We start from the raw sequence: 25,129 nt of genomic DNA on the forward strand, positions 1-25,129 counted from the left end.
GCAATACAAAAGGCAAAACACGGAAAATGACAGCACGGGGCTCGTAATAAAAGCGAAAAGAAAAAGAAAAGAAAAGCGCCACGGCTACTACAGATAACATGCACTTGCTCACAATAAAAACGTTTTTGGTATCGAGGCTGAAAGATGATAGCTCACAGCACTGGTACAAACTTAAAACTACAGGATTATAATAGAACATGCCCCATATACTGAATAAACACAGTGAGAACAAGGCAACTGACAACAAGTGTAGTGAGGAAACCGAAACCTTCCGTGGGGCGGGACTTCCATCTTCGGAAGCCCACGCACGCGCCCACGGAGTGCCTGAGAGCGGGGCTCCCATGCCCGAGGGAGAGCCCCGCGGAGGCTGCAGAAGTCCAGAATGGCGGTAAGTGGGGCTTAGTTGTAGGGGGGAGGGGGTGCGCTTGTGTGTGTGTGTGTGTATATGTGCGGCGGCGGCGGGGGGGCAGGGGTCTCTGTATGTGTGTGTGCGTGCGTGTGTGTAGGTGCGCTGGTGTGTGTGTGTGTGCGGCGGGGGGGCTGTGTGTGTGTGAGTGCGTGCGTGTAGGTGCACTGGTGTGTGTGTGTGAGCGGCGGGGGGTTGGGGCTCTGTATGTCTGTGTACCTGTCTGTTTAAACAGCCTGCCGGAATCGGAGCGCGTGTTGATGCGCGCGACCTGATCCGATTCCGGCAGGCTGCGTTCGTGCGCGTTCCAGTCTGTTGTCCCAAACCTCGTTAGTCCTTGAAAGCAAAACTGACTACAATAGGACTCCACTGCGACAATCGCTTTCGCGATTGCGTCGCAGTGCGAGCCCTAAAAACGGGACAGGCCAGCAATAGAAGTAAGGCTAAAAGGCTTAAGTCCTACTTTTATGTCGTACCCTTGTCCCAGTTTTTGCTTCTATAAATCTGGTCATCCTAAACCAGCGTTACTATCAACATAGCTTTTCAATAGGGTTTGTATATCAGTCACTATTGAAACAGAACGCGGAAAATCCGGATGTTTGAGAAACAATGTTCAACTTGTTCGAGGATACGTACACAAAACATTTTTTAGATCTATAAAAACATCAAGTCGTCCTTCTTCTGTTTCTTCAAAGAGCAACATCCTCGTCCAAATTCGAGAAAAATGCCGGCCATCTTGGAATATCACACTTTAGCGGAGTATGTGTAAGGTGCGTTTGGCAAAGAGGAAGTTTTAACGTCGATAAAAGGCTAACTTTTTCTTTATTTAAAAATCCAGGTAAGGTTCTTAATTTATACGGAATTATAAGAACGTACTGAAATATTGGATTTACACACGCAATTACAAACATGTGGAGTTTTCTGAATAGATTCATCAGAAACATTACAAAAGATTTATAAATCATAGGTTTTATTTATTTAGTATTGATAATACAAAATACAGTAAAGCGGTTTCGTTTTGAAGATGACGGCTCCTGTTATGAGCCGCTTCAGTCCTTCCTCTATGCAGATGGCGTTACTGTGCCAAGTCGAGTTTGAAAGGTTCTGCAGGGGCGGAGGAGATAGTGCAGACGCGGGAGTCTGGAGATTCTGCAGCTGACATGGCTTCTTTCGTTACCGAGGTGTTAGCACACTCTGGAAAGCTAGAAAAGGAGGACTTAAGTACCAAGCTCAGTAAGCTGTGCACGAGGGTGGAGAAGATCAAGGTAAAGGGGCTGTCATTTCATTGTAGGCTAGAAAAGAGACAGGGGGCAATCGGGGCTTTAAATGGGATGAAAAACTATAGGGTCTCTAAAGGGGCGTGGGCGATGCAATTAAGGACATGGCTTAAAAACACGTAAGCTTAAATCTGTGCTTAACATAATGTGCCGCACGACTGGTATTCTACTGTTTCAGTCATTGTATCTAGATATTTAATGCAACAAGTAACATACCTACAAGCCAGAACTATTGGCTTTGTCAATGGTTATTAGTTGCAGAAGTAAAATAAAAAAAGAACAACTATGGCTTCATTGTAGATGATATTGAAAATGTTTACGTTCTGATATGATGAGACTGTGAAAGAACTATACCGAGTCTCTTTGAAGTTACTTTAAAGGCAGTAAAGAGTGGTGCTGCTGCTGAACTTAAAACAAAATCTACCCTGAGGGTGAGGGCAAGAATGGAGAGCCCGACAGGAACCTGCCTCAGCAGCTGCTTTTTCGAATTACCTGCGGCCCACTTCAAGCCCTCAGGAAAGTGATTGAAACTAACAGCTGTACAGAAGTGTGGTGGAGGGCAAGTTAGGAATGAAAGTTTGGGATTGAGGAGAGGGACGATCGCCAAGATCATAAGTTGTGTTGGACTGCGTTAGCTGTCTAATGAGTGTGACAGCTTTTTTGGTGGTAGGGCGGGCGGATGTCCCAAGACCATTAACTGCAAAGCATAACGTCACAGTAAAGGGGGTGAAAACCCAGGATGGAGATGTGCACACAGACTAGTAATTGGTTATGGTGCTGTGAGACGGGTGGGGTTCTAATGGTAAAGGAGATAAATAAGACAGGTATCAAGATTGCCAGCCCTGCAGTGGGAGGGGATCGGCGGGGGGGGGGGGGGGGGGGGGGGGGGAGGGTGGCGGGGGGGTAGAGTTAAGGTAAGCAGAATGGGAGATTATGGGTGGAGGAGGGGTATACATGTTAGATCATCACCTTGCAGGTTGTTGGAAGAAAGCAAGATAAGGTGTTACGTCTTGATTATAGAGAACAGGGAACAGACACCTAGGTCAGCAATTGTGCAGGGATGAGGAGGAGGAGTGACCTAGGATGGATGAGTGTAGGTAGGAAGTAAGACAAGCGTTTTTGCAAGGCAACCGGTCTCACATTTGTTAAAAGTTAGAGCTGTTGGCGTTGAAAATAACCTTTTTTACTTTAATTGTTTTATTAGCAGTGGAGTTAGTATATTTGCATAGCACTATTGCCAATAGTATAAAAAAAATCAAAGGTAAGAAACATTGTCATTTTCAACGCCAACAGCTCTAACTTCAACAAATGCGAGACCTACTGCATTGGAAATGCAGTCGGTCTCGTATTTGTTGGAGTTATTTGATTTTTACCTAGTAATGTTGCAGGGTACATTACCATATGTGGCCAAAAGAGGTCTCATGGAACCTCTTGGTTACATATGGTACGGCACACTGCAGTAAATAAGGTAAATCCTCCCTACCCATAATGCATTATATGCAAGACAGTACCTCGAATACATTCAAATAGCGAAGTCCATATATACAGTTATAGCTTTGAAATGTGACAAAATAATTATATTAATTCCGGATTAGGTTTTACTCTGTGTGGAGCTGATGAAGGGAAATTTATAGAAGGTCTTGTAAGATTGTGAGATGTGCTAGTGAGTGAAATAACCACTGCCAGCCTAGCTTGGGCCCAAACATGTGTCCTGCCTGGAGCCCTGTAAGAAAATAGTGCTCTGATGCTTTAATTAAAACAAGGGGATCTCAAACACATTTAAAGGGGTGTCCTAATGGGAGGTTGCATGAAGAGACAAGGGGGTACTAAGCGGGGGCTACTAAGCCTATAGACCTATGAAAAGCCACCATTTACAAAGGACAGGGACAGCAGCCAATTAAAAAGATGGGCAGAAGAATACAGCATGTCTCGAAGAGACCGCGCAAGCGCTGCCTAGGTGAGACCTACAAAACCGCTCCATAGGAGGGTGAAGCAGTTTAGGGTATTGTCTGAGATCTTCGTGGTAGAGTAGAGGGGACTGCCCCAGAGATGAATAGCTGTGTAGGACTATTACTTTTTGCTGATACAATACAGAGAGCAGGAGTTGCATTTACTTTGTTTGAGGTGGGACTCTGTAGTATTTAATCACTCTGAAAGCTGTAGTACACTGCTCCCACTGGTTAAAAAAGTAGGGAGTATTGTATACAAAAAAACTTGAATGCTTCCTCCCACAGTACACTAGTAAAATGTTCTGATCAACGATATCAGCTATAACTTGATACAAGAAGCTACTTTAATTTTACTCTCTCTGAAGAGAGGTGTTAAAGTAAAAATAGTGCTTGTCATGTAGGAAAATTTCCAACTACCAATACTTTATCCTGCATCCCAGTCAAAGCTCTATCTTGCACCCCCATAGTTAAAAACACCTGAAAAATCTCTGATCTTAACCGTGACAAAAGAAGATTCCATCTTGAAGGATTCAAAATAAATCTATCAGGCTATACTTGCCAATAGCCCATATACCAATAGAACGTTATAATAATTCAGTCGGCAATGGAGAAGGTTCAATCGTTTATTCTTCAAATGCAAGCCCTGACAGGGGAGCCTCAGTCTACACGACCCTCGGAGGTGCGCAGAGGAGACTGATTACATGTTCAAAATACAAAGCATATATACGTTTCATGTGTTCAAGATGACACCCTACAAGGAAAAATACAACTTGTCAGTGAGCCAAGAGGAATACCCATATAAGGCACAATTGATTTGCTAGAAGCCTAGGCCTAAGCTATTCCGGGGGCGGGTCAGTAAGGTGCATCCCTGTCTATCTGGAGCCCGGGAAGTACAGGAACGGACTCTGCTAGAATGTGCGCATCCCACAAGAAGGGCAGGTGTGACCTTGAGCTACCAGCTAACAACTATCGTAGGCAGTTTGGCTGCCACAGTGGTTTCGAGCAGAAGGCATAATCACGTGACTTCTGGGCAACAGCATTTGCACATAGAGAAACTAAACAAAATGGCTCCGGTTATACCAATAGGAGCAAACAAATAAAAAGTGAATCGTCGGTCGATAAGCGACCATAATGACCTCTAAATACCTGATTCTATAACTACAAGTTTATATTGAATATATTAGGCCAATAATACATGTTATCAAAATTCGATCCCAACAGACGGCCCTTTTGGCCTACTATAGCCAATATAACTAGATTTATTCTACGAAAACTCCTTCATCGATCTGCATGAGATCTGACACCTCCTTTTGGATCATCTGCTTTTCGGCCTTTGCTTGACGAGAAAAATTCAGAGCAGATGTTATCCTTGCTGCACAGAATGAGCAGCAGGCCGGGCCACATTGAAGACACAGGCAACAGGTAAATATTACTCCAAAAGCTCCAGCAAGCACCATAAATATCTTCCAACCCCAAGTAGCTAAAAGACCCCAAAACCAACCGCTAAGGGTCCAGGTGCCGTTATCTACGTGTGCTTCGCTGGCTCGTCTATGTAGTTTTTGTATAGCAAGGTGAATGGTAGGGGCTGAATCAGGAATATACACGCAGCAAGATCTGCCGTTCACACGACAGGCTCCTCCTCTATCTGCGAGGATGACGTCAAGAACCATCCGGTTCTGAAGCGAAACAAGCCTAGTCGCCTGAAGCTCTATGGTAATGTTAGTTAAGATCCCAGTGGTGGTCTGGACCACGTTCTCAACTATACGGGACAAGCGTCGTATACTGTGGCTATTGAACATAGGTCCCCAAAAGGGGGTGAGACCTTTGGCAAAATCCTCGAATTGCTGCAGGGAAGTGTCTGTCTCATCAGTACTATCAGTGTCAAAGCTCCTAATATTTCGGCTAACCACTACCCCTTTTTCAACTAACTGGTGAGTGCAATGATAATCAGGTGGAGCAATATAAACAGGAGGGTACAGAAACGAGAGATAACAGCTTCCTGCCCATCCTCGTGGGAGCCATGTATATGCATTCTCACCACAGACGAAATATACATCTGGTGGAGTAATCATAGGTGGGGTACTATATACCTGTAAAGTGTAGGTATAATAACGTCTGCTCTTTCCTACCTTAACATGGCCTCGTCCCTGTATGCAGAAGGGAGAGATAGTATTGATAATGGGGATTGGCAATGCTTTGTCATTCGTAACGTTCCGTTCTTTAAAATACTGAAAATACATAGTGTCATTGAAAATTTCAAAATCCTGCATTTCCTCCATTAACCACGTAATATTTTTATAATCAGTGTATACATTCATGCAAGCATTGGGGTCCAAAGAGCCCTCTCCACCATTTCCTTCTGCGTCAAATCCTTGATGGTGTTCTATATACTTCAGAATGGCCTCATAATCCTTCTCAGTATACATTTTTGGTTCGGCTACATAATGTGAATACATCAGAGTCAATAATTGGAACCAGGCTTCACAGCTAGCTAAATAAGACATTGGCAAGAAAATGAATAGTTCATGCTGATGCATGACTGAGAGAAGTAACCCACATACCCAACAATTTGTTTTGTTTGTGGTGCTGTGAGTCTGATGCAACATTTCAATAAAAACATTTTTCATATACGTTTCCCTATGTCTTGCCTTGTGAGGGGGTAAAGAATAGAAGATATGTTCTTCCGGGGCAACAGTAGTTCCTAACAGCTTCTGTAAAGGATGCTGAAACTCTAAGTATACAAATACACTCATCATAATTATTGTAATGATAACGATAAATGCAACGAATGCCACCTTCACTCTGGTGGACCATCCGGAAAATAAATGCATATTATCCACATATCGCCGAGGGGCTAGTGGCCTTTCATCCTCCATTGCAAATCAAGCAAAAGGAAACATGCTCTCTATAAGTCCAGATCTAACTCGGTCCCTCTCTATAAGTCCCAAAAAACTATCTTTGTATCCACAAAGCACGCACGCCACCAGAGGGGTTCTTCTTCCCTGTGTCCGTTTAGAGCCTCACAGGCAGACTCTTGTCATCCATCAAAGAGCAAACAACTTCCTTCGTCCCGTAGAACAACCGCAGCCCCCAACTCAGTCTTTCTTTCTGAACAGAGCTATTTAGCACAGCGTTCCAAGCTCTCAACGAGTTCAGTCCAGTGTCTCGCTCAGTACCCCAGTGCGTCTATCCGATGCTTCTCAACTCAAGTCTTTCCCTGACTCCTACCATGAGAATCTGGGGTACCGCGCTGTTTTCGGTGCCGCAGGTCGTAGTTACAGCGACCAGGTCGCTCTTGATCAGAAAATAACTCAGTTGCACAGGCATCAGATGCATTCGAACCCTGTGATGTACCAGAAACACTGGCCTCTGCTGATTGAGCCGATGCCCTGTCAACTGGGGGCACCGCTTCACTTGTCTGCCCCTCTTCTCGGGCTTCTGAAAAAGGCACAAGGCTCTGAAGCGACTCTCCTTCTTGGCTTGGGATTCCTTCGCGGTTTTGCAAATCAAAGGGAACGGGAGGCGCTTCAGATGGCTCGCATGGATCCAATGTTTGCGCCCATGCACCTTCACGGCCGACCTTGTGACTAGTATGATCTGGTAGGGTTCAGACCACTTCGGTTCCAAACTCGATTTCCGTTGATAGTTCTTCACCAGAACCCACCTGCCTGGTTCCAACCGATGTCCCGGACCCTCTGGTAGCGGCCGCAATGTCTCGGATACCTGTTGATGAATAGAACGCAGATCTTTAGTCAAGGCATACATTGAAAATTACCTCATAAGGCGATAACCCCGTTCTTGTGTGTGTGGTGTCGTTCCTAGAGACAATAATGCTAAAGGGAGGGCATCGGGCCATTTTAATCCAGTACTAGCACAAATCTTGGCCATCTTTAGTTTTAATATACCATTATATATTTCAACTAGACCAGCTGACTGGGGATGCCTGGCTGCATGAAATTTCTGCCTAATTTGTAAACCATCACAAACACTCTGAACCAGTGAGGTATTAAAATGCGTCCCGTTATCAGACCAGATAATCCGGGGCACGCAATATCTAGGGAAATATTCTTTCACCAGGGCTTTGGCAGTTGCAACTGCAGTGGCTTCCTTGGGGTAGGCGTCAACCCATTTACTGAAAGCACAAACCACCACCAAGACATATTTCAAGTTGTTCACTCTCTCCATTTGTATGTAATCTATTTGTATAACTTCAAATGGCAAAGATGGTGGTGCAAAATTTCCACTCAGGACAGATTCTCTACCCCCTGAGTTATAACGCAAACACACAGGACAATACTTAACCACATGTACTGCAGTTTTGGGAATATTTGGGTTATTCCAGACTGGGTCTAACACTGCACAAATACCCTTTGCTCCTATGTGTGCTGGACCATGAACCATAGTCACTACAGCATATACCAATGCATTAGGAAGTAACCAACGCTGCTTCTCAGTTCTATCTATCCAACATTCATTTTTATCCAATTGCTTCATCTATGGTAGCTTCTTTCTGTAACTCACTTTCAATGGTATTGTCAAACACAGATGTTTCCGCCACCCACCGAGCTGAAGCACTAGGAAACATGGGAGTCATCTTAGTTTGCGCTGTTTCCTTGGCTACTGAGTCAGCATACGCATTTCCCTTTCCTGTGGAATCAATGACTTTCTTGTGAGCACTGCATTTAATGATGGCAACTTTATCTGGTAGTGTCAGGGCAAGTAACAATCGATCAATTAAAGGACCATGTTGAATTTTGTGGCCATTTGTGGTAAAGAAACCCCTTTCCCTCCACAGCCTCCCAAAACTATGGGCAACGCCGAAGGCGTACTGGCTGTCTGTATAAATATTTACTCTCAGGCCTTTACTGATTTCACATGCTCGTAACAAAGCTATTAGTTCAGCTGCCTGGGCTGAGTGATGTGAAATCCTAGTGGTTTTCACCACCGTTGTCAGGGTCGTAATAGCATACGCAGCTGTTGCAGTACCATCTGGTAATTTAAAACAAGAACCATCAACATACAACTCTCCTTGGGGTTCTGGTAAAGGGGTGTCGGTAAGATCTACACGCCCTTTTGTTTCCTCTTCAGTTCTAAATATACAATCATGGATATCGTCCTTTTTATCATTGGATGGGAGAGGCAATAAAGTTGCTGGATTCAATGTAGCACATCTTTTAATTGTAATGTGGGGTGCAAACAATGTCAGTTCGTATCCTGTTAAACGAGCACTCGTAAGGTGCTAGGTCTTAGTTCTATTTAACAGAATATCCACAGCATGCGGTACGATGACTGTGAGATCTGTATTCAAAACTATACCTTCTGATTGTCGGATGACCACCGCTACCACCGCAGTGGCCCTCAGACAACTGGGAAGGGCTTGTGCGACCATGTCTAGTACTGATGAAAAGAAGGCACAGGGTCTCTGTTTTCCCCCAAAACCCTGTGTTAACACTGAAAGGGAACAACCGTCCACCTCGTGCACATAAAGTGAAAAAGGCTTCCGGTAATCCGGGGTACCCAAGACAGGTGCAGAACACAAAGCAGATTTCAAAGAATCAAAGGCTTCTTGACAATCATCCGTCCAGGGTAGGGGTTCATGCACATCTTTGGTAGTCAAATACAACAAGGGTTTAGAGAGGAGTGAATAGTTAGGAATCCATTGGCGACAGTAAGAGGTTATGCCAAGAAAAGCACGGACATCACGTTGAGTACGAGGTACAGACATGTTAGTAATTACAGATATTCGTTCCGGTGTTAGTCGTCTCCCCGCTTTCGACAGTAAGTGGCCAAGATAGGTCACTTCCTGTCGACAATATTGAAATTTGGAGAGGGAGACTTTATTTCCTTAAATTGGCCAAATGATGTAACAATTTCACAGTCTCTTCCTTGCAGCCTTCCTCTGTATCGGAGGCCACCAAAATATCATCCACATATTGAATGATCGCATTACCGGCAGGCAAAATTAATTCATCCAGGACTGCTTTGAAAGCCTGGCTATATATGCTGGGACTTTCTGTATAGCCTTGAGGAGCACGCGTAAATCTAAAGCTTCGGCCTCCTAATGAGAATCCGAAGATATGTCTGCTATCAGGGTGAATTGGGATGCTAAAGAAAGCGTTTTTTAAATCTATTACAGAAAAATATTGTGCGGTAGGGGGAATCATTGTAAAATTGCTGTAATATCTGGTACCACCGGGTATTGAGGGACTACTATTTTATTGACCGCTCGAACGTCAATCACAAAACGATATGCGGACTTATAATCAGGGGCACCATCAATTGGAGTCTTTTTCAGAATCGGCAAAATTGGACTATTGCAAACATTCGCAGCTGTTTCTCCCACTACTCCCTTGTCAATGAGGTCACGAATGATATGCAACAAGGCTTGTTCACCTTCTGGTGAAATCTTATACTCTGTTTCACTGTTATTGACTCAGGGGCTATTCTTAACAGACCAACATCGGTGTCCCCTGTTGCCCATAATGTCTGAGGAATGGTAGAGAATTCCGGAGGCAAAGTCTCATTCTTAGCAAAGTATTGGGTCATTTCCACAGGCGGCTTCTGCATTGTCAGAAAAACACCATCAGGGGAACAATAAATACGTGCATGCAATCTTTTCAAGATATCCAACCCTAAAAGGTTTTCACCACAATTAGAAGTGAGAAGAAAGGGCGTGTGCATGGAGATGGGACCGATCATAAAAGGCAGAGGTTTTGAAACGGGGCTCACTACCGGTATTCCAGAGAATCCTACTGATACATTATTTTGGCCAGACAGAGCTGCCCCTGGGACCAGTGTATGGGCGACTGAACTACTCATTGCCCAGTATCCACTAAAAACTTTCCCGATGTACACAACAGTTCTCCTTTTACAGTTGACCTCTTGGTCAACTGGTACTGTAATATGGCCCCTGCTCTGTCCTTGGCTGTCTCATGCATAATCTCGTTCATCATACCTGTCATCCTTATAAGTCTCGTTGTAGTATTGTCTATTCTGAGGATCATCAAAATGATTTTTACGAGAACCCTCATGCTGTGACTCCTTCCTTCTCATACTATTTCGATCTATGTTCCCTCGACCTCTTCCTCGTCCTCTACTAGGTCCGTTCCTTGCCAACAACAGAGGGCAATCCACCCTCCAATGTCCTTCCTCCTTGCAGTAGGAACATTGGTTTATCCCCACATTCGGAGGGCCTCCTCTGCCTCTTCCTGTCGCCTGGCCTCTTTGGAACGAGCCTTGCACTCCTCGTCCTGAATTTTGCCCTCTACTGACTTGCTGCAATAGTACTCTAGTTTTTAGATCCTTAGTCTTTTTCTCTGATCTTTCCTTACTCTCATTCTCACGATGTTCATAATATTGGGCCATACTAAGGATAACAGATGGTGCAGCCGTGGTCCATGTGCTCTCAGCCGATTGGAGATGGGACATAACCTCCGGGAGCAAATTTGTGACAAACCTATTTACAAATAATCTAATTCCTCCCTCTGTAGAGAGGTTCTGGCCACTAAAATCAATGAAAACGTTCTCAAACCGAGTGAAGAAATCGGACACACTTTCGTCCTTTTTCTGTTTACACGCTGTTAATTTATGAATGAATGAATGAATAAGGTATTTATTGAGCGTACGGTGGCCAAGCGGCTTCCTGGCGCTGAGAGCTCTACTGGACAGAACAGAACAGGGCCGAGGAGGTTAACAGGAGTATGCCTGGGCAAACAAGAAGGTCTTGAGCGCTTTACGGAAGTGTGAGAAAATAGGAATTGAGCGCATAGATAGGGGGAGGGAGTTCCAGAACCGGGGGGCAAGAACAGAGAATCTGGTACCACCAGTGCGGGTTTTGCGGAAGCGGGGAACAGTGAGGAGGGCAGAAGTAGAAGAACGGAGGGTACGGGCAGGGGTGTGAGTGGAGATCAGGGTATTGATGAACGCCGGAGCAGAGCGATCAACAGCCCGGAAGACTAGGCACCCTAGTTTAAATAGGGATCTCTGAAAAACAGGTAGCCAGTGAAGTGATTTAAGGACAGGAGTGATGTGGTGAGTTTTGGGAAGATGAAAAATAAGACGGGCAGCCTGATTTTGGATTACTTGGAGACGGCGAGTTTCGTAGGCAGGGATGCCCACGAACAAGCTGTTTCCATAATCAAGGCGGGAGGTGATAAGGGCCGAAATGATGATTTTGAGGGAATCCAGGGTAAAAAAACGGGAATTTTTCGAATCAGACGGAGGGAGAGAAAGCAAGAGGACACTACAGAGCTGACCTGGCCGTGCATTGACAGGTCCTGGCTGACCTTGATGCCCAGCGTTTTAACAGAGGAAACCGGGGTAAGAGGGGGACAAAAGATAGGGGGCCAGAAAGCAGAGGACCAAGGACTGGATGAGCCACCAGTCAAGACAAGCTCAGTCTTGTCTGGATTGAGCTTGAGATGATTGGCGCTCATCCATCCAGAAATAAAAACCAGAGTGGAGCGAAAAAATGATAAGGAGTGAGAAGAAGAGGAAAGATCAAAGACAAGCTGGAGGTCATCTGCGTAATTATACACAGAGACCCCCAGATCAAGAAGACAAACAATAAGGGGACGAATATAAAGATTGAAAAGAAGAGGAGAGAGGGAGGAGCCTTATCCCAATCTACTTTCCTCGGAGGGAGAAGGGTCTTCGTGTAAGTAACAATTTTATCCGGTACTGCTAATATTTCATCCCGGGGTTTTTCACCTGGCTTTCGTTCCTTATCCCAATTCTTTAATTGGTCCCATGTTCCTCCTAATTCAGGGGCATGGTCCGTATCATGTATCTGTCCCCAGATATCCACCGGAATCAGGAGACCAAAAAATAGCTCGATATCAGCTATAGTCATAATGGCAGAATTGGCGGCTTCGGTCAATTCTTTGTAATAAGCTGTGGGATTTTTACGGGGGTCTGGGAGCTGGGCTTTTAGCGTAAGGACCTCGCTTCGTTTCCAAGGGGTGTAAACCCATTGTTCCTGAAGCCTAGCGTCCACACGTGCTCTGGTGATATTTCCCCCATTGTCCTTTATCTCGGGCACTTCCGGGAAAAAGAGAGGATGCACCTCTCTCATGGGGTGCTGAGCTCCCCATTCGGCACTCTTTCGGTGCATCCGTTCCCGATAATTCGAAAGCGATGTCACATTCTGATAGACTTCCTCAATCTGGAGATGGAATTTATGAGCGTGATCCCTTATATCAGGCAATATTTGAGGCGAAAGTCCTTCCTCAAAATGCTGTTCCCATAAGGAAATCAATCGAATCGCCATGCTTTCTAAAGCCAGCTGTTGTGCAACGGGTTCAAAATCCTTCATAGTGCTCCAAATATCCTCCAAAGTATAAATAGGATTCCGCATCCACTGGGATGCCTGAATTATAATAGCTCTCCTCTCCTCCTGTCCCAACAGCGACCGAGTGAAAGCTCGTTGATCACTCAAGTCAGACAACGGTCGTTTGGCCGTGGCCCCCGGACTAAGTGTATTCCGGAGATCTGAGGTAGTCTGAGTCGGAGGGGAGAGAAACACAGGGTGCAAGGGAGAAGGGACAGCCGCGTCCGGCCGAAGCGATATTAGGGGTGAGGTAGTTAATCGAAGAGAAGGAGGGGAAAACTGGGCATCCTGTCCCGATCCGCCAGCGGGGGCCGTGGCGACCACCCCTATCTGTGGCTTGGCCTTGGCGGCCGGAACGGCTCTCGCTTGGTCAGCTCGTAACACAGGCACGGCTGGATACAAGCCTTGTGGGGCGTAAGGGGGAGGTGGACGGGCCTCCAGTAATTCCTCTAATTCATCTCCTGTCTCTGGTCGAGCCACATAGCTTTTATTCGTCTCTAATCGAAACTGTCTATCCATTCTTTCAATATTCTCTTCCATCTTTCCCTTATCGTATGCCACTGCTTTCTGAGTAATCGTCTGCCCACTCTTCAGCCTTCCCAACTTCTCTTCTCTGATCCGTCGTCTCTTCGCCTCCTTCAACATTAGGTTCAAGGAATCAAACATTGACTGATGGCTTTTCTTCATAAATAATTTATTCTGTATATAATTAATCTTTTTCTCATCAAAAGACCCCGTAAGAGGCCATTGCAATTCCAAATTATCCTTCGTGTATTTGTTCCAAAGGGTATTAAACAAAATCGGTTGTAGACCATGTTTAACATGCATATCAAAACTGGGACTGCCCTCCGGAGGGGCCGGCTGTCTTTCTTCAAGCAGTGTACCTCGTCGACAGCAGCACCCAAAACATATTTTACTAAAACAAGACATTATGCTTATTTTACTCGTTCTCTCGATACAAAATCACAAAACACACACCCATTCGGACGCGTCCCTTCTCACCAGTCACTCATACATTCTTCATTCAATTGTCACAGTAAAGGGCTGTAAAACAGTGCAAGGCAAATACTTCTCAGAACCTATTCAATGCAAATGACGTCTTCAAATACGAACAGAGCCCGTTGACTCCTGTTCGGGTAATCGATTCAAAAGAATTCCAGACCAACAAAAAGTTTCCCACAAAGGAACAGTCGTCAAACTGTTCTGAGAACACCTGATAGGCGAACCACGAACTCTCTCACAGGCCATCCCACAGTCCTGTTCTGGTTGGGCCGAGTATCTGGGCACGTCTCCAGAACCCTAGCTTACCCAGTTGCTCCCAGGGCTTTCCCGGAGAGAATTCGGCCGAGCGAGCAACGCCGTACTCTGCTAGGGCATCAGATGTAGTCTCAATTATTCACCAAACAAGTTCGTGGGGTCTCTACCCGTGCAGCCCCTTCGCCGCAACGGCAGATCCCCAGATTCCCTTGTGGTCTGGCTTCTCCGGCCACCTTCCAACAAAGACAGTTAACTGCTCTTCAAAAAGGAAACACTCCCTCTGAGTGATCCTTATCCAATTTAATCACAAATATCACTCACCTGGTGCACTCAGGTCGATTGCGAGTTCTCCACTGCCGACACCTAGACAGACAGGCACAGTCTGTTCTTCTCTCGGGTTAAGCCCGTAGGACTCCGGCGTAGGGTCTTCAGTAGCTGGGAGGGATACTGGGCTCGAGAGTGGAACGACTTGTTTTCATACCACAAACGGTTGTCTCAAATCAGGATCCTCTTTCTGTCCACCCACTCGGCCAGAACGCCTCCTTGTCCCGTTACCCCTGTTTACAGGAGGGGACGACCCTATCGCGGAGTCCCGGTTGAGTTGCCAACTGAAGGATTCAAAATAAATCTATCAGGCTAAACTTACCAATAGCTCATATACCAATAGAACGTTATGATAATTCAGTCTGCAATGGAGAAGGTTCAATCGTTTATTCTTCAAATGCAAGCCCTGACAGGGGAGCCTCAGTCTACACGACCCTCGGAGGTGCGCAGAGGAGACTGATTACATGTTCAAAATACAAAGCATATATACGTTTCATGTGTTCAAGATGACACCCTACAAGGAAAAATACAACTTGTCAGTGAGCCAAGAGGAATACCCATATAAGGCACTATTGATTTGCTAGTAGCCTAGGCCTAAGCTATTCCGGGGGCAGGTCAGTAAGGTGCATCCCTGTCTATCTGGATCCCGGGGAGTACAGGAACGGGCTCTGCTAGAATGTGCGCATCCCACAAGAAGGGCAGGTGTGACCTTGAGCTACCAGCTAACAACTATCGTAGGCAGTTTGGCTGCCACAGTGGTTTCGAGCAGAAGGCATAATCACGTGATTTCTGGGCAACAGCATTTGTACATAGAGAAACGAAACAAAATGGCTCCGGTTATACCAATAGGAGCAAACAAATAAAAAGTGAATCGTTGGTCGATAAGCGGCCATAATGAACTCTAAATACCTGATTCTATAACTACGAGTTTATATTGAATATATTAGGCCAATAATACATGTTATCAAAATTCGATCCCAACAATCTGCTGACCACCATCGAGACTTGGTTTACTACTTCCTCAATGATGGACTCAACAAATCTTCTCCCCCTAATTATATAATTCTATTTAAAAATAGAGAAGGAGTGGTGGGGTCACCATGCAGTATTTTTATGAGTCTTTTGAATATCTCTTTTCCAGGCAAATAACTAGTCCAACCTCCTCTTTGTTTGTGCTGTGATTTACAATCTTTCCAAGAAATTCCACCCTTCCTTCCACACAATCTATTTGATCTTGCTCTTCACATTCTAACAATCACTTCCCTGATCTCATCTTCAATGAGCAGAAGATCTGGGTGGAAGGCTCACTAGACGTTTTATTGAGGTCATGGATTCCCTAGACTTTACCCTGTTGGTTAATGAATCCACTGATCTACCTATTACGTCACCAGTTCCATTGCACTTATAATCTTCAGAAAAAACAAAGTGCACACTTAACTATAGAAATGTTACTATCGTTCTTTCTTCTGTATTTAACAAAGCTGGTCAGTTTTCCTAAGTCTGTATAGGAAAAACACACTGTTTTGCTAAAATAACCCTCACCCACCAAAAGGACCCTTGGTGCCATGCTTCACCATCTGGTTCTTCCGGCCCCGCTGACGGGATGGGGCGTGCTACGACCGACGATGATGTTGGAGCACTTATTAGTCAAGTGATATTATGTGTGATGTGAGAGTGGAAAGGTCTGAGTGAACATAGTGGGATTAAAAAATACCTGGCTGTGTGGAAACTAAATTTTAATACTCCCTATAGCTGGTATTATTATAAATGGGGAGTAGGGGTTTGTATACTATGATGGGTTACTACCTCTCTAGTCTACATGTTTTGAAGCCATCCCCCTGGCCAAAATGTGATCCCTGTACCACTCTATGTTAGAAAAGAACCTTATGGTTTGCCTGCTCAATTTAGCAGATTTTAGTGCATATAGAAAAACATCCAGTGATACAATACCCAATTGGTATGATCATATGAGTTTTAGTTACTAATGTTACCAAACTATAGCCCCATGAGCTTTTGCACGGGAGAGGAGGAGCGCTTGTAGTGACGCCGTTATCAAAGCTGCTCTCTCACCTTAGCAATGCCTCTCCGTGGCTCCGATGAACTTCTAATCTTCCTTCAACCATCCTCTTCCTAGTTGGTTCTGTATTAAGAATGAGCTAGAGTGGTAATCCAAATCTGCTCCCCATTTTGGCCAGCCTACTCGGTCAAGAATTCATAGCAAAATTTTGTTCATAATTTTCACAACCCCCTTCCGTGAAACTCCTGGCCCTCACCTGGAATCCCTTGCTGGTATCTTAGATTATCTGGAAAGCAAACCAACAAAGGCTGTATACTCTTGCTTTCTTGTCCTCCTGCAAACTATACCATATAAAGGCTAGTAACCTGTACTCTGACCACCTTGCCAACTGAAACAACACAGCAGAATCCTTGAGAGATGCTGAAATATTTCTAAATCTCCTTCGGAGCCCATGGCCTTCCTTGCAAAGACCAAAGGCTAAAATCTTCTTATTTCAGAGCAAGAAAGGAATACTTTCAATGACACATTAATGACTCTGCTAACTCAACCAAAGAATTGTTGCTCAAATATAAGTTGTCTCCCGGTTCAGTGTCTAGCTTGTCAGTCACTTCCGTTTTAGTGTATGTACATGCGTCTTTCTTCACTGACCGAATTGGCACCCTGGTGGCGCCCATTACACCTATCCCAACTCCAATTTTTCCAGCTCTACAATCTGCAACAGCGTAACCCCTTTCAGTGACTTAATGCCAGTCTCTCAGTCCGTCATGAGCTTTATCCTGCCCTCCTTCAAGAAATTTGCACCCTGCTGTGACATTTGTATTTCTAGATAAATCAACCTCCGCCTCCCAACTACTAATACCTATCTATCATCATTAGCTAGTCAACTCCTCCCTCACTACTGGAGTCCTCTTGCAGGCCATTAAACTTGAAGTAAGCAATTATTATCAGGTCCTAAAAAAAGATTTGCTGATCCAGACATTTTCAACAGTTACAGACATATCTCAAGCCTACTGTGCATCATGAGGAACTCAAAATAATTGTATCACGCCAGTTGTCACCACACATGGAGGCGTCTGCTTCCCAAGTGATTTGGATCAGGTTTTAGACCTTGCCAGGGTTAAGAGATCAAATCTCTTAATATTATAAAAGCGATTCTTCATGCACATGCCCAAGACCTTGGCTGCATTTCTCCACCACAGTCCTTGTAACTGACACAGCACTGTCATGCTTTGAGTTCTTATTGCTAACAATTTCCACCAAATATAATTATGACCATTCCTCTCCAGGACCACAAATACCCACCGTGCCATCACACAAGCTTCTGCCTTGTCACCATTTGTATTTTGTATTTGTAGAGTGCATCATTTGTCCCAAGGGACATCATGGCGCTAGGACGGAAATAGAGTATACTGAAAGGAGCAGGTTGGGATCCGTGTCTAGGAAACAGGATGGTTTTCAGTTTTTTCCTGAACAGAAGATAGTCGCTAGTTAGTCGGAGGTCGAGTGACAAGCCATTCCAGAGGACCGCGGCTGATTTGGAAAACGACCGGTCGCCCATTCTGACCTTGTTTGTGCGTTTGACAGAGGCAAGGGCTTGGTGACCAGATCTCAGGTTTCGCTAGGGGATATAGAAAAGTAGTTTATCTTGAAGGATATGTGGGCCTGTTTTGTATAGGGTTCTGTGTGCAAAACAGAGGAGCTTGAATTTTGCTCTCTGATGGACCGGTAGCCAATGTAATTCCTTCAGGCAGTATGATGCTGAACTGTATGTTCTTTTGTTGCATATTAGTTTGGCCGCGACACTCTGGACTACCTGAAGTCTAGAAAATAGTCAGCCATGCCAAAGTAAAGGGCATTGCCGTAATCCAGCCTGCTCATAAGCAGAGCCTGTGTGACCGTTTGTCTGCAATTCTGTGGAATCCAGGGGAAGAGTCGTCTAAAAGGTTTTTGTGTGGAATAGGCTTTTCCGCACATTGGGCGTATTTGGTCCTGCATAGATAGGCTGTCATCGAAGATAATGCCTAAGTTCTTCGCCAATTGTTTGGGTTCTGGGGTGGTGCCCAGTGCCTGGGGCCACCAACTATTGTCCCAAATACCATGGGCACCCCTGAAAACTAGGACTTCCGATTTCCTGGCGTTCAGTTTTAGACAGTGTTGGGACATCCAGCCTGCAAGTTCAGTGAGGCAGTTAATTAGGTGGTCCTAATTGAGTGTCATCAGCCTATGAGCATACATCAAATCCCCATTTTCTGCTGATATCGGCCAGAGACGAAACTTATGCATTAAACAGCGTAGGGCTTAGTGAAGCTCCCTGCGGGACTCCGTATTTGATACTCTTTGATGTGGAAGTGCAGGTTCCCATGTGAATTGTTTGGGTCCGATCCGTTCAAAAAGAGGCGCACCATGCCAAGGCTTTGTAACTGATCCCTTTTTGATGTAGGATTTGTAGAAGTTTAGTGTGGGATACAGTGTTGAAGGCCCCCCATTAACATCTTGAGTGCCTTTAGGTTAGGCTTATACATGTATGCAGACAATATAGGCCCCCATTACCATCTTGAGTGCCTTTAAGATAGGTTTTTACATGTATGCAGACAATATACAGTTCCACCTCAAGCCGGAGGACGAACTGATGAAACTTATTAATTTTCTTTAGTGCTTCACCCATTTCCAGTTGTGGATGGAAAGCAACTGGTTATTCCTTAACAGAGAAAAAACAATAATTTCCCCTTTTGAGGCTAGTCAACCCCTTCCCCTTCTCTCTACCCTTGCCTTCCGAAAAGGATCCTTCTCCATTGCCGGAGGAAAAACCTTGTAACTAAGCAGTATTCTTTGACACTGACTGCTAATACATCCCCAAAAAGAAGACTCCAAAACCACTTTCCACCAGCTTTGCTTTTTAAAGTGGGGTTTGCCTCTGCTACATTGATCCCCAAAAATCTGTTAATCTTCACAGTGGTGATGCCCTGTTTAGACAATTTTATTAGTCTGTACGCTAAATTTCTACAACAACCATACCGACGCGTCAAACTGTTATTAACTATGCCGCCCCCTGTTATTTGGTCTGAGTAGTTAAGACCACATACCCTGAAATTTCTCTACTGGCCAGCAGTAAAGAGGAGGTCGACCTTTGATACTTCCTGGCAGATGATGATGTCAAGTTCTGAAAATACATTTAAGACCCACCTGTTTGTTACAGAATTGTTTTAATGATTAATCTCCTTCTCTGAAACATGTATAACTGTTTGCTAGTTGCCTAAGACTGCAGGGCCCATCTTGGCTATAACCTAGAACATGTGCCTTCAAGGACTTTGCTATCATATTTCTTCCACTTGAATACCGCCTACAGTGCACTGCCAAAGTTTATGTAAATGTGTTCTGGCCACCTGCCACACTTCAGTGCTCTGAGAATACTAGTGCTGTGAGGCCAGTGTTGGCAGTGCTGTATATTAAAACCTAAATAATGGTGCAGCAAAGACATTGGCAAAATAACTCCAGCATCAAAATGAAATTGATAAGGAGAGGAAAGTTGTTGGAGATGGAAGAGGCAGAACCACATTGACGTAGGATGTGGACTGTTGAGACCACCAGTCACTGGTACAGTGAAATGTATACTGTGGACGAGGAGTAAGGCAAAAAGGGCGACCTTGGGGCTAGAAGGGACCTCAAGCAAGTGATGAATCAGATGAAAGGGGAGCTCAAAAGATGGAACCAACCATACCTTCAACAGTGAGCAAGGCTAGTTCTTATGACTTTTGAAAGGATGCGAGAGGAAAGGACCTCCTCAAGATGTCTTGCACAGCAGTTAATATAAATCTGGGGATATAGAGGAGGCCAGAGAGTGTTTCAAAAGTGTGCAAGAGTGGTGAAGTAAAGCCTGAAAAATGACATGGGGAACAATAGGACATGCAGTTTGTGAAAGGAGGTAAAGTTTAGGACTAGTAGAACCAAAAGGTTAGTATAGGGAGCGGATAAGGACCATGAACTTTGAGTTAGGTAATCAGAGTTTGGCAACTTCGTCATTTTTGAGATGGGATTGGCAACGTCCTCAATTGGGATTGAAGATTATGGGAGGCATAGAGTGGCAGCTGTATGTAAATTATATTACACCCTCTTTGAAATAAACCTAACGGGACATTTTTCCTTTGTTTTTATCAGGGAGAAGTATCCGAATTTATCACTAACAAATACGATGAGTTTCTACCCAGCATGCAAAGCACCGAGGATTTGGTCTTTCAAGTTGATGGCTTGTCCACTGATGTAGACCAGCTAAAATCACGAATTGAGAACGAGGTATGATATTGCGCATTGCGGGATGTAGTGTCTCCTTGATTTTGGTAGACAAGGTTCATGTAAAATGCATATTACGTCTCGGACTAAATAGTTGTGGTATTCTGGTGACCTGTATGGATGAAGCATGAGTTGCGTGATTATGATTCGAGTCAAGTGAATGACAGTGAGTGGAATGATTGCTTCTGCAATGTGCAGTGATTTGCATGAGATGTTTGAAACTCCCTAGGATCAGCCATATTTCTGAGGCCAGCATATTGCATACATTTGAAACACCTGTTGTTTACAACAATTAGAAGTTACAGAAGTGAAATATAAAACACTATATATAAGCAAGTTATTACCATCTTCCTGTGTTTGTCTAGTTCGAATGTAGCTGCGGAGCACGTTTGGAGTTCGAAGGGTTGTCTGCTTAGCAGTGGGAGATCTATGCTATGTTTGGGTTTCTTTTTATGTTGTAATATAACATATGAATGCAATGAAGTTCCTTTATAGTTTAGAATGAGGGCCGTAGAATGATCTGATGTGGTCAGTTGCTGTTGGGAGGGTTGAATTTGCTTTCAACCTCTGTTTCTGACCGATGGAGCACTCGTCATTGTGTATGAACCTTATGGAAAATGCTAGTATGATCGACGATTCCAGATAAAAAGTAAAGTCAAGATATTGAAAAACAGTTATTTAAAATTGCTTCCTTGGCATCTTTTAATCCAGTCCAAGCATAATTTAGTTATTGCGTTTCCTGCCATTGTCAGTGGTTTCATTTTGAAAGAGAAGAACGTTCCACTGCATGCAGCATCAGCATCATCCACCCCCCCCCCCCCAAGCTGTGAAGATACTGGAACAATCTGATGCAGCAGATAGATCACATCTTCTTGACTGGAAGGCAAGTACGCTTAATAGTGATGATGGACTCCCTGGGTTCGCACTATGCAGCATGAACCAATGCAGGGAGGCCATCTTCAGTGTACAGGGAGATAAGTGTTCGCTCATGGGGGTTATTATTCCTGTCACGAAGAGGACCATAGGAAAAAAATATCTCCAAGGAAATACTGCTATGATTTAGGGGTTTCACCACCTGCTATTCAAGTCAAGCTGCAACGTACAGGTACTGTGGAAAAAAGGCCTATTTGAATTACCACAGGATCCTACTTTGCTTAATAGATTGACACTACCTAAGTAAATAAACACTTAATTATTTGAATTGCTTTTCATAACGTATATTACGTTATTGTTTCGCATTGTTTTATTAATCAAGTATTTCAGTTCATTATTTTACCATGACATGCATAAGTAAATGGATGGAAGGAGTTGGGATTATAATTTTCAAGTGGAATAGTTAGCCGGAATGAAGAATAGTGCAGTGCAGTTGATTGACTATCAATGTCATCCTTTGAGAGAAATGCAGGAAGTATCAGTTTTGTAGTTAAAAAAGAATCTGTTAGAGAAGACTGAATGATGTGAGGCATTGGTTCTCAAATGTTTGACTTCTGTGGACCCCCGCCCCTATAATTACTGCAAAATACAGATCCCACTAAATCATTATTGGAATCTTGGAACCCCATTGACTCATTGCTGGAGGCTGGGGGCACCAATCTAAGCACTTTCAATTATTTGAACTGCAAAACAATAAACAATAAACACAAATACAGAAACAGGCCTCCATCAAGCAAATACGCAAATTATTAAATATAATATTTAATTAAAAACAAATATAAACAAAATCAACATTTTAATTTAAATGGGAAGTGTGTATTCCTAACTGACATTTAGCTTAGCCGTTGTCCATACTATAGTGTCTTTTATGCTCCTGTAGATCAATCTGAGGGCACCAACTTAATTATTAACCTTTAATTTCAAATTCATTCGCATTTACAGAGAGAGTTTTAACATTTTCAACTTGCATTTTGCTTTTTTATTTCACACAGTTTATTAATCACTTAATACAATTTAATTTTGTGAGCTGTCGCAAATTCTCGGAGTAGACATTGCAGACCCCAAAGGTCCCTGGCCCATGGTGTAAGAACCGCTGTCTGGCATTGAAGGAGTACGGCGTTTTAGATTTAATCAATCAGTATATAGTCCAGGGTTATCCTGCACTGGGATCTTTACGAGATGAAGTGAAAGCCTTTTAGGTAGTGCAGGATTCATTTAGTATATTTGAAGGATGTATTTTCAGGGGACAATGTTGAGAGTCTTTGGATCAAATTGACGAATTTAGCACAAGGGACATTTGAGTGACAAAAAGACTAAAGTCAGAAAGTTGTACAGATAGCTGTAAGAAATTGGATTATAATGTGGGGTGGGTGACTGCACACCTTATGAAGTAATACAACTTCTTTTCATGGTGAACGCCAAAAGTTGCTATGTTCACCTGAGCTCAATTCCCTGGTACCTGTGGCACAGGGCAGTCAGGTTTAATCTAGGACAAAGTGTAAATTATTTATGAAGTACCAAAACAGTAATAGTCAAAACACCAGACAATACAAATTCCAAACCAAGTTAGTTAATTATAGTAAATTAAATAAGCAAAATACCACCAAATCAGCACAAAAATAAGGGGACCGGAGGGATGAATGTTTAAAAAAGTTTATGTTGAAATAGCATCAATAAGGATAAAATGGCAATTATAGTCTACAGATATGGTAGACTGGGACCTAGGTATGATTTGAGACCAAGATGGCGCTCTGGTCAGATACCATACGTGGACTGGCCCCAAAGCAGAATTGGAATAAGTTGTTTTATTGGAGGTGCTGAAAGCCTAGACTGGGACAAACCTGAAATTCAATCCTATGTTGTGGAACTGCCGGTTGGATATTTTTCATCACCCTGAAGCTCTAGAGGAAAAGTTTTCAAACTTTCTTTCGGTGCCCAAACAACCATAATAGTACATTTCAAAGAGCCCAAGGACATCAGGGAAGGCACTTGGACTCTCTAGGAGCCAGGCAGAGGCCAACAGCAAAGTCTTGTCCAGGTTCAGTAGCACTTGGTTAACTAGGGAATTAAAACATAAACAGGCCTGTGCATCTTGTTGTGTGCCTGTAGCCACACAAGAGGTCTGCCACCTCACCTCACTTGGAGTTCACGTCTTTGTCCTAGATACAAGGAGGAGCATGTCGATCCATCTGGGCTTCTCTCTGGTCACATCCATCTGGGCTTCTCTCTGGTCACAGACTGGAGGACTTTCTGATCTTCTGCTGTTCCAGAAGGTGTTCTAGGGATGGTGCCTTGAGATGCCACGTTTATGCCTGACAACAGCTAGTGGATGGGGTTGGGTGACTCCTGAGCACCCCCTAACCAATGGAGTAAACATTCCTAGGGGCATCCCTACCCACCTTTTCAGCAGTTCATGTATTCCTGACTGCAGAATATATCACTGTAACCTTCACTCTCAAAACAAAGATGTGGAAACCCTTCCCTACTTAATGCGGAGCCTGTGTGCCTACCCAGAGGTGTGGCCATGGTAATGAGCAGTCCCATCCTATGTGGTCACTGAAAACTGGTCTTGAGATCGCTTTCTATCCATGGGGTTTGGTACTAGCCTGCTTATGGGGAAAAAGTCTGGGCCTTTTCAAGTTTTCTCCTAATTTTTGCCTGTGACAGGACCGGCCTCTTTGAAGAAAAGTAAGTTCCTATGCCCACTGCAGCTGGTCTTACTACCAGTTGAAGAAAAAAGCTCCCCACTTTTGCCTGTGCAGTTGCTGGAATCTAAATCATATCAGCTTCCAGCAGGTTTCTAAAAGTTAAATTTCCCAAACATTTAATAAAAATCCAACTTTACTGTCCGATTTGGAATTTTATTAAATATAAAAATAAGTCTTTGAATGGCATCTGTAGCTGGTATAGGTCAAAATCTATAGATTAAAGAATATAATCTGTAGTTTAACTTTTCCTATGTACCAGTGACCATGTCATTTTGGGCCTTGTCATTGGGGGAACATGCCATTTCTAATGTTACACATGTTCCACTTCTAAATATTATGTACCTTAGCTTATGGACAGCGCGGTGTGCTGAGGGGTGACTTATTTAATGAGGGTTTCTTTTATCTGTCATGAGGGTCATTTTGACAGGTCTGAGCAGCAGAGTACACATTGCTGCTGTCAGGCTACAGTGATATCCCTGAAGCCTTGATTGCACTGCCATTTTAGTGGATGGCACAATAGTTGCTGCAGTCCACAGATGACATTTACCTCTCCACACTGCATATTAAGGCCTTATAGGAAAGTTACTAGCCCCAATCAAGTTTAGGTACATTTCGACATGATTAACGGGGTAACAAAGGCACT

General features: G+C 44.0%; 1 protein-coding gene across 3 annotated transcripts in view; it reads left to right on the forward strand.

The window, feature by feature from the left end:
* The first annotated feature begins 296 nt into the window (after positions 1 to 296).
* The window catches only part of ZW10 (zw10 kinetochore protein), a 172,578-nt gene continuing 147,745 nt past the window's right edge, over positions 297 to 25,129 (forward strand). Inside the window, exons 1-2 of one of the 3 annotated variants that reach the window (XM_078682353.1) lie at positions 297 to 388; positions 20,714 to 20,848. In XM_078682353.1, the coding sequence (XP_078538479.1) occupies positions 383 to 388; positions 20,714 to 20,848 (141 nt within the window). In that variant the 5' untranslated portion in view covers positions 297 to 382. Of the gene's footprint in view, positions 389 to 1,479; positions 1,672 to 20,713; positions 20,849 to 25,129 lie in introns of those variants that run through there. The other 2 variants (XM_078682352.1, XM_078682354.1) reach the window with 2 other exon arrangements.

This window comes from Lissotriton helveticus, chromosome 3_1, assembly GCF_964261635.1.
Source record: "Lissotriton helveticus chromosome 3_1, aLisHel1.1, whole genome shotgun sequence".
Taxonomy (NCBI): domain Eukaryota; kingdom Metazoa; phylum Chordata; class Amphibia; order Caudata; family Salamandridae; genus Lissotriton; species Lissotriton helveticus.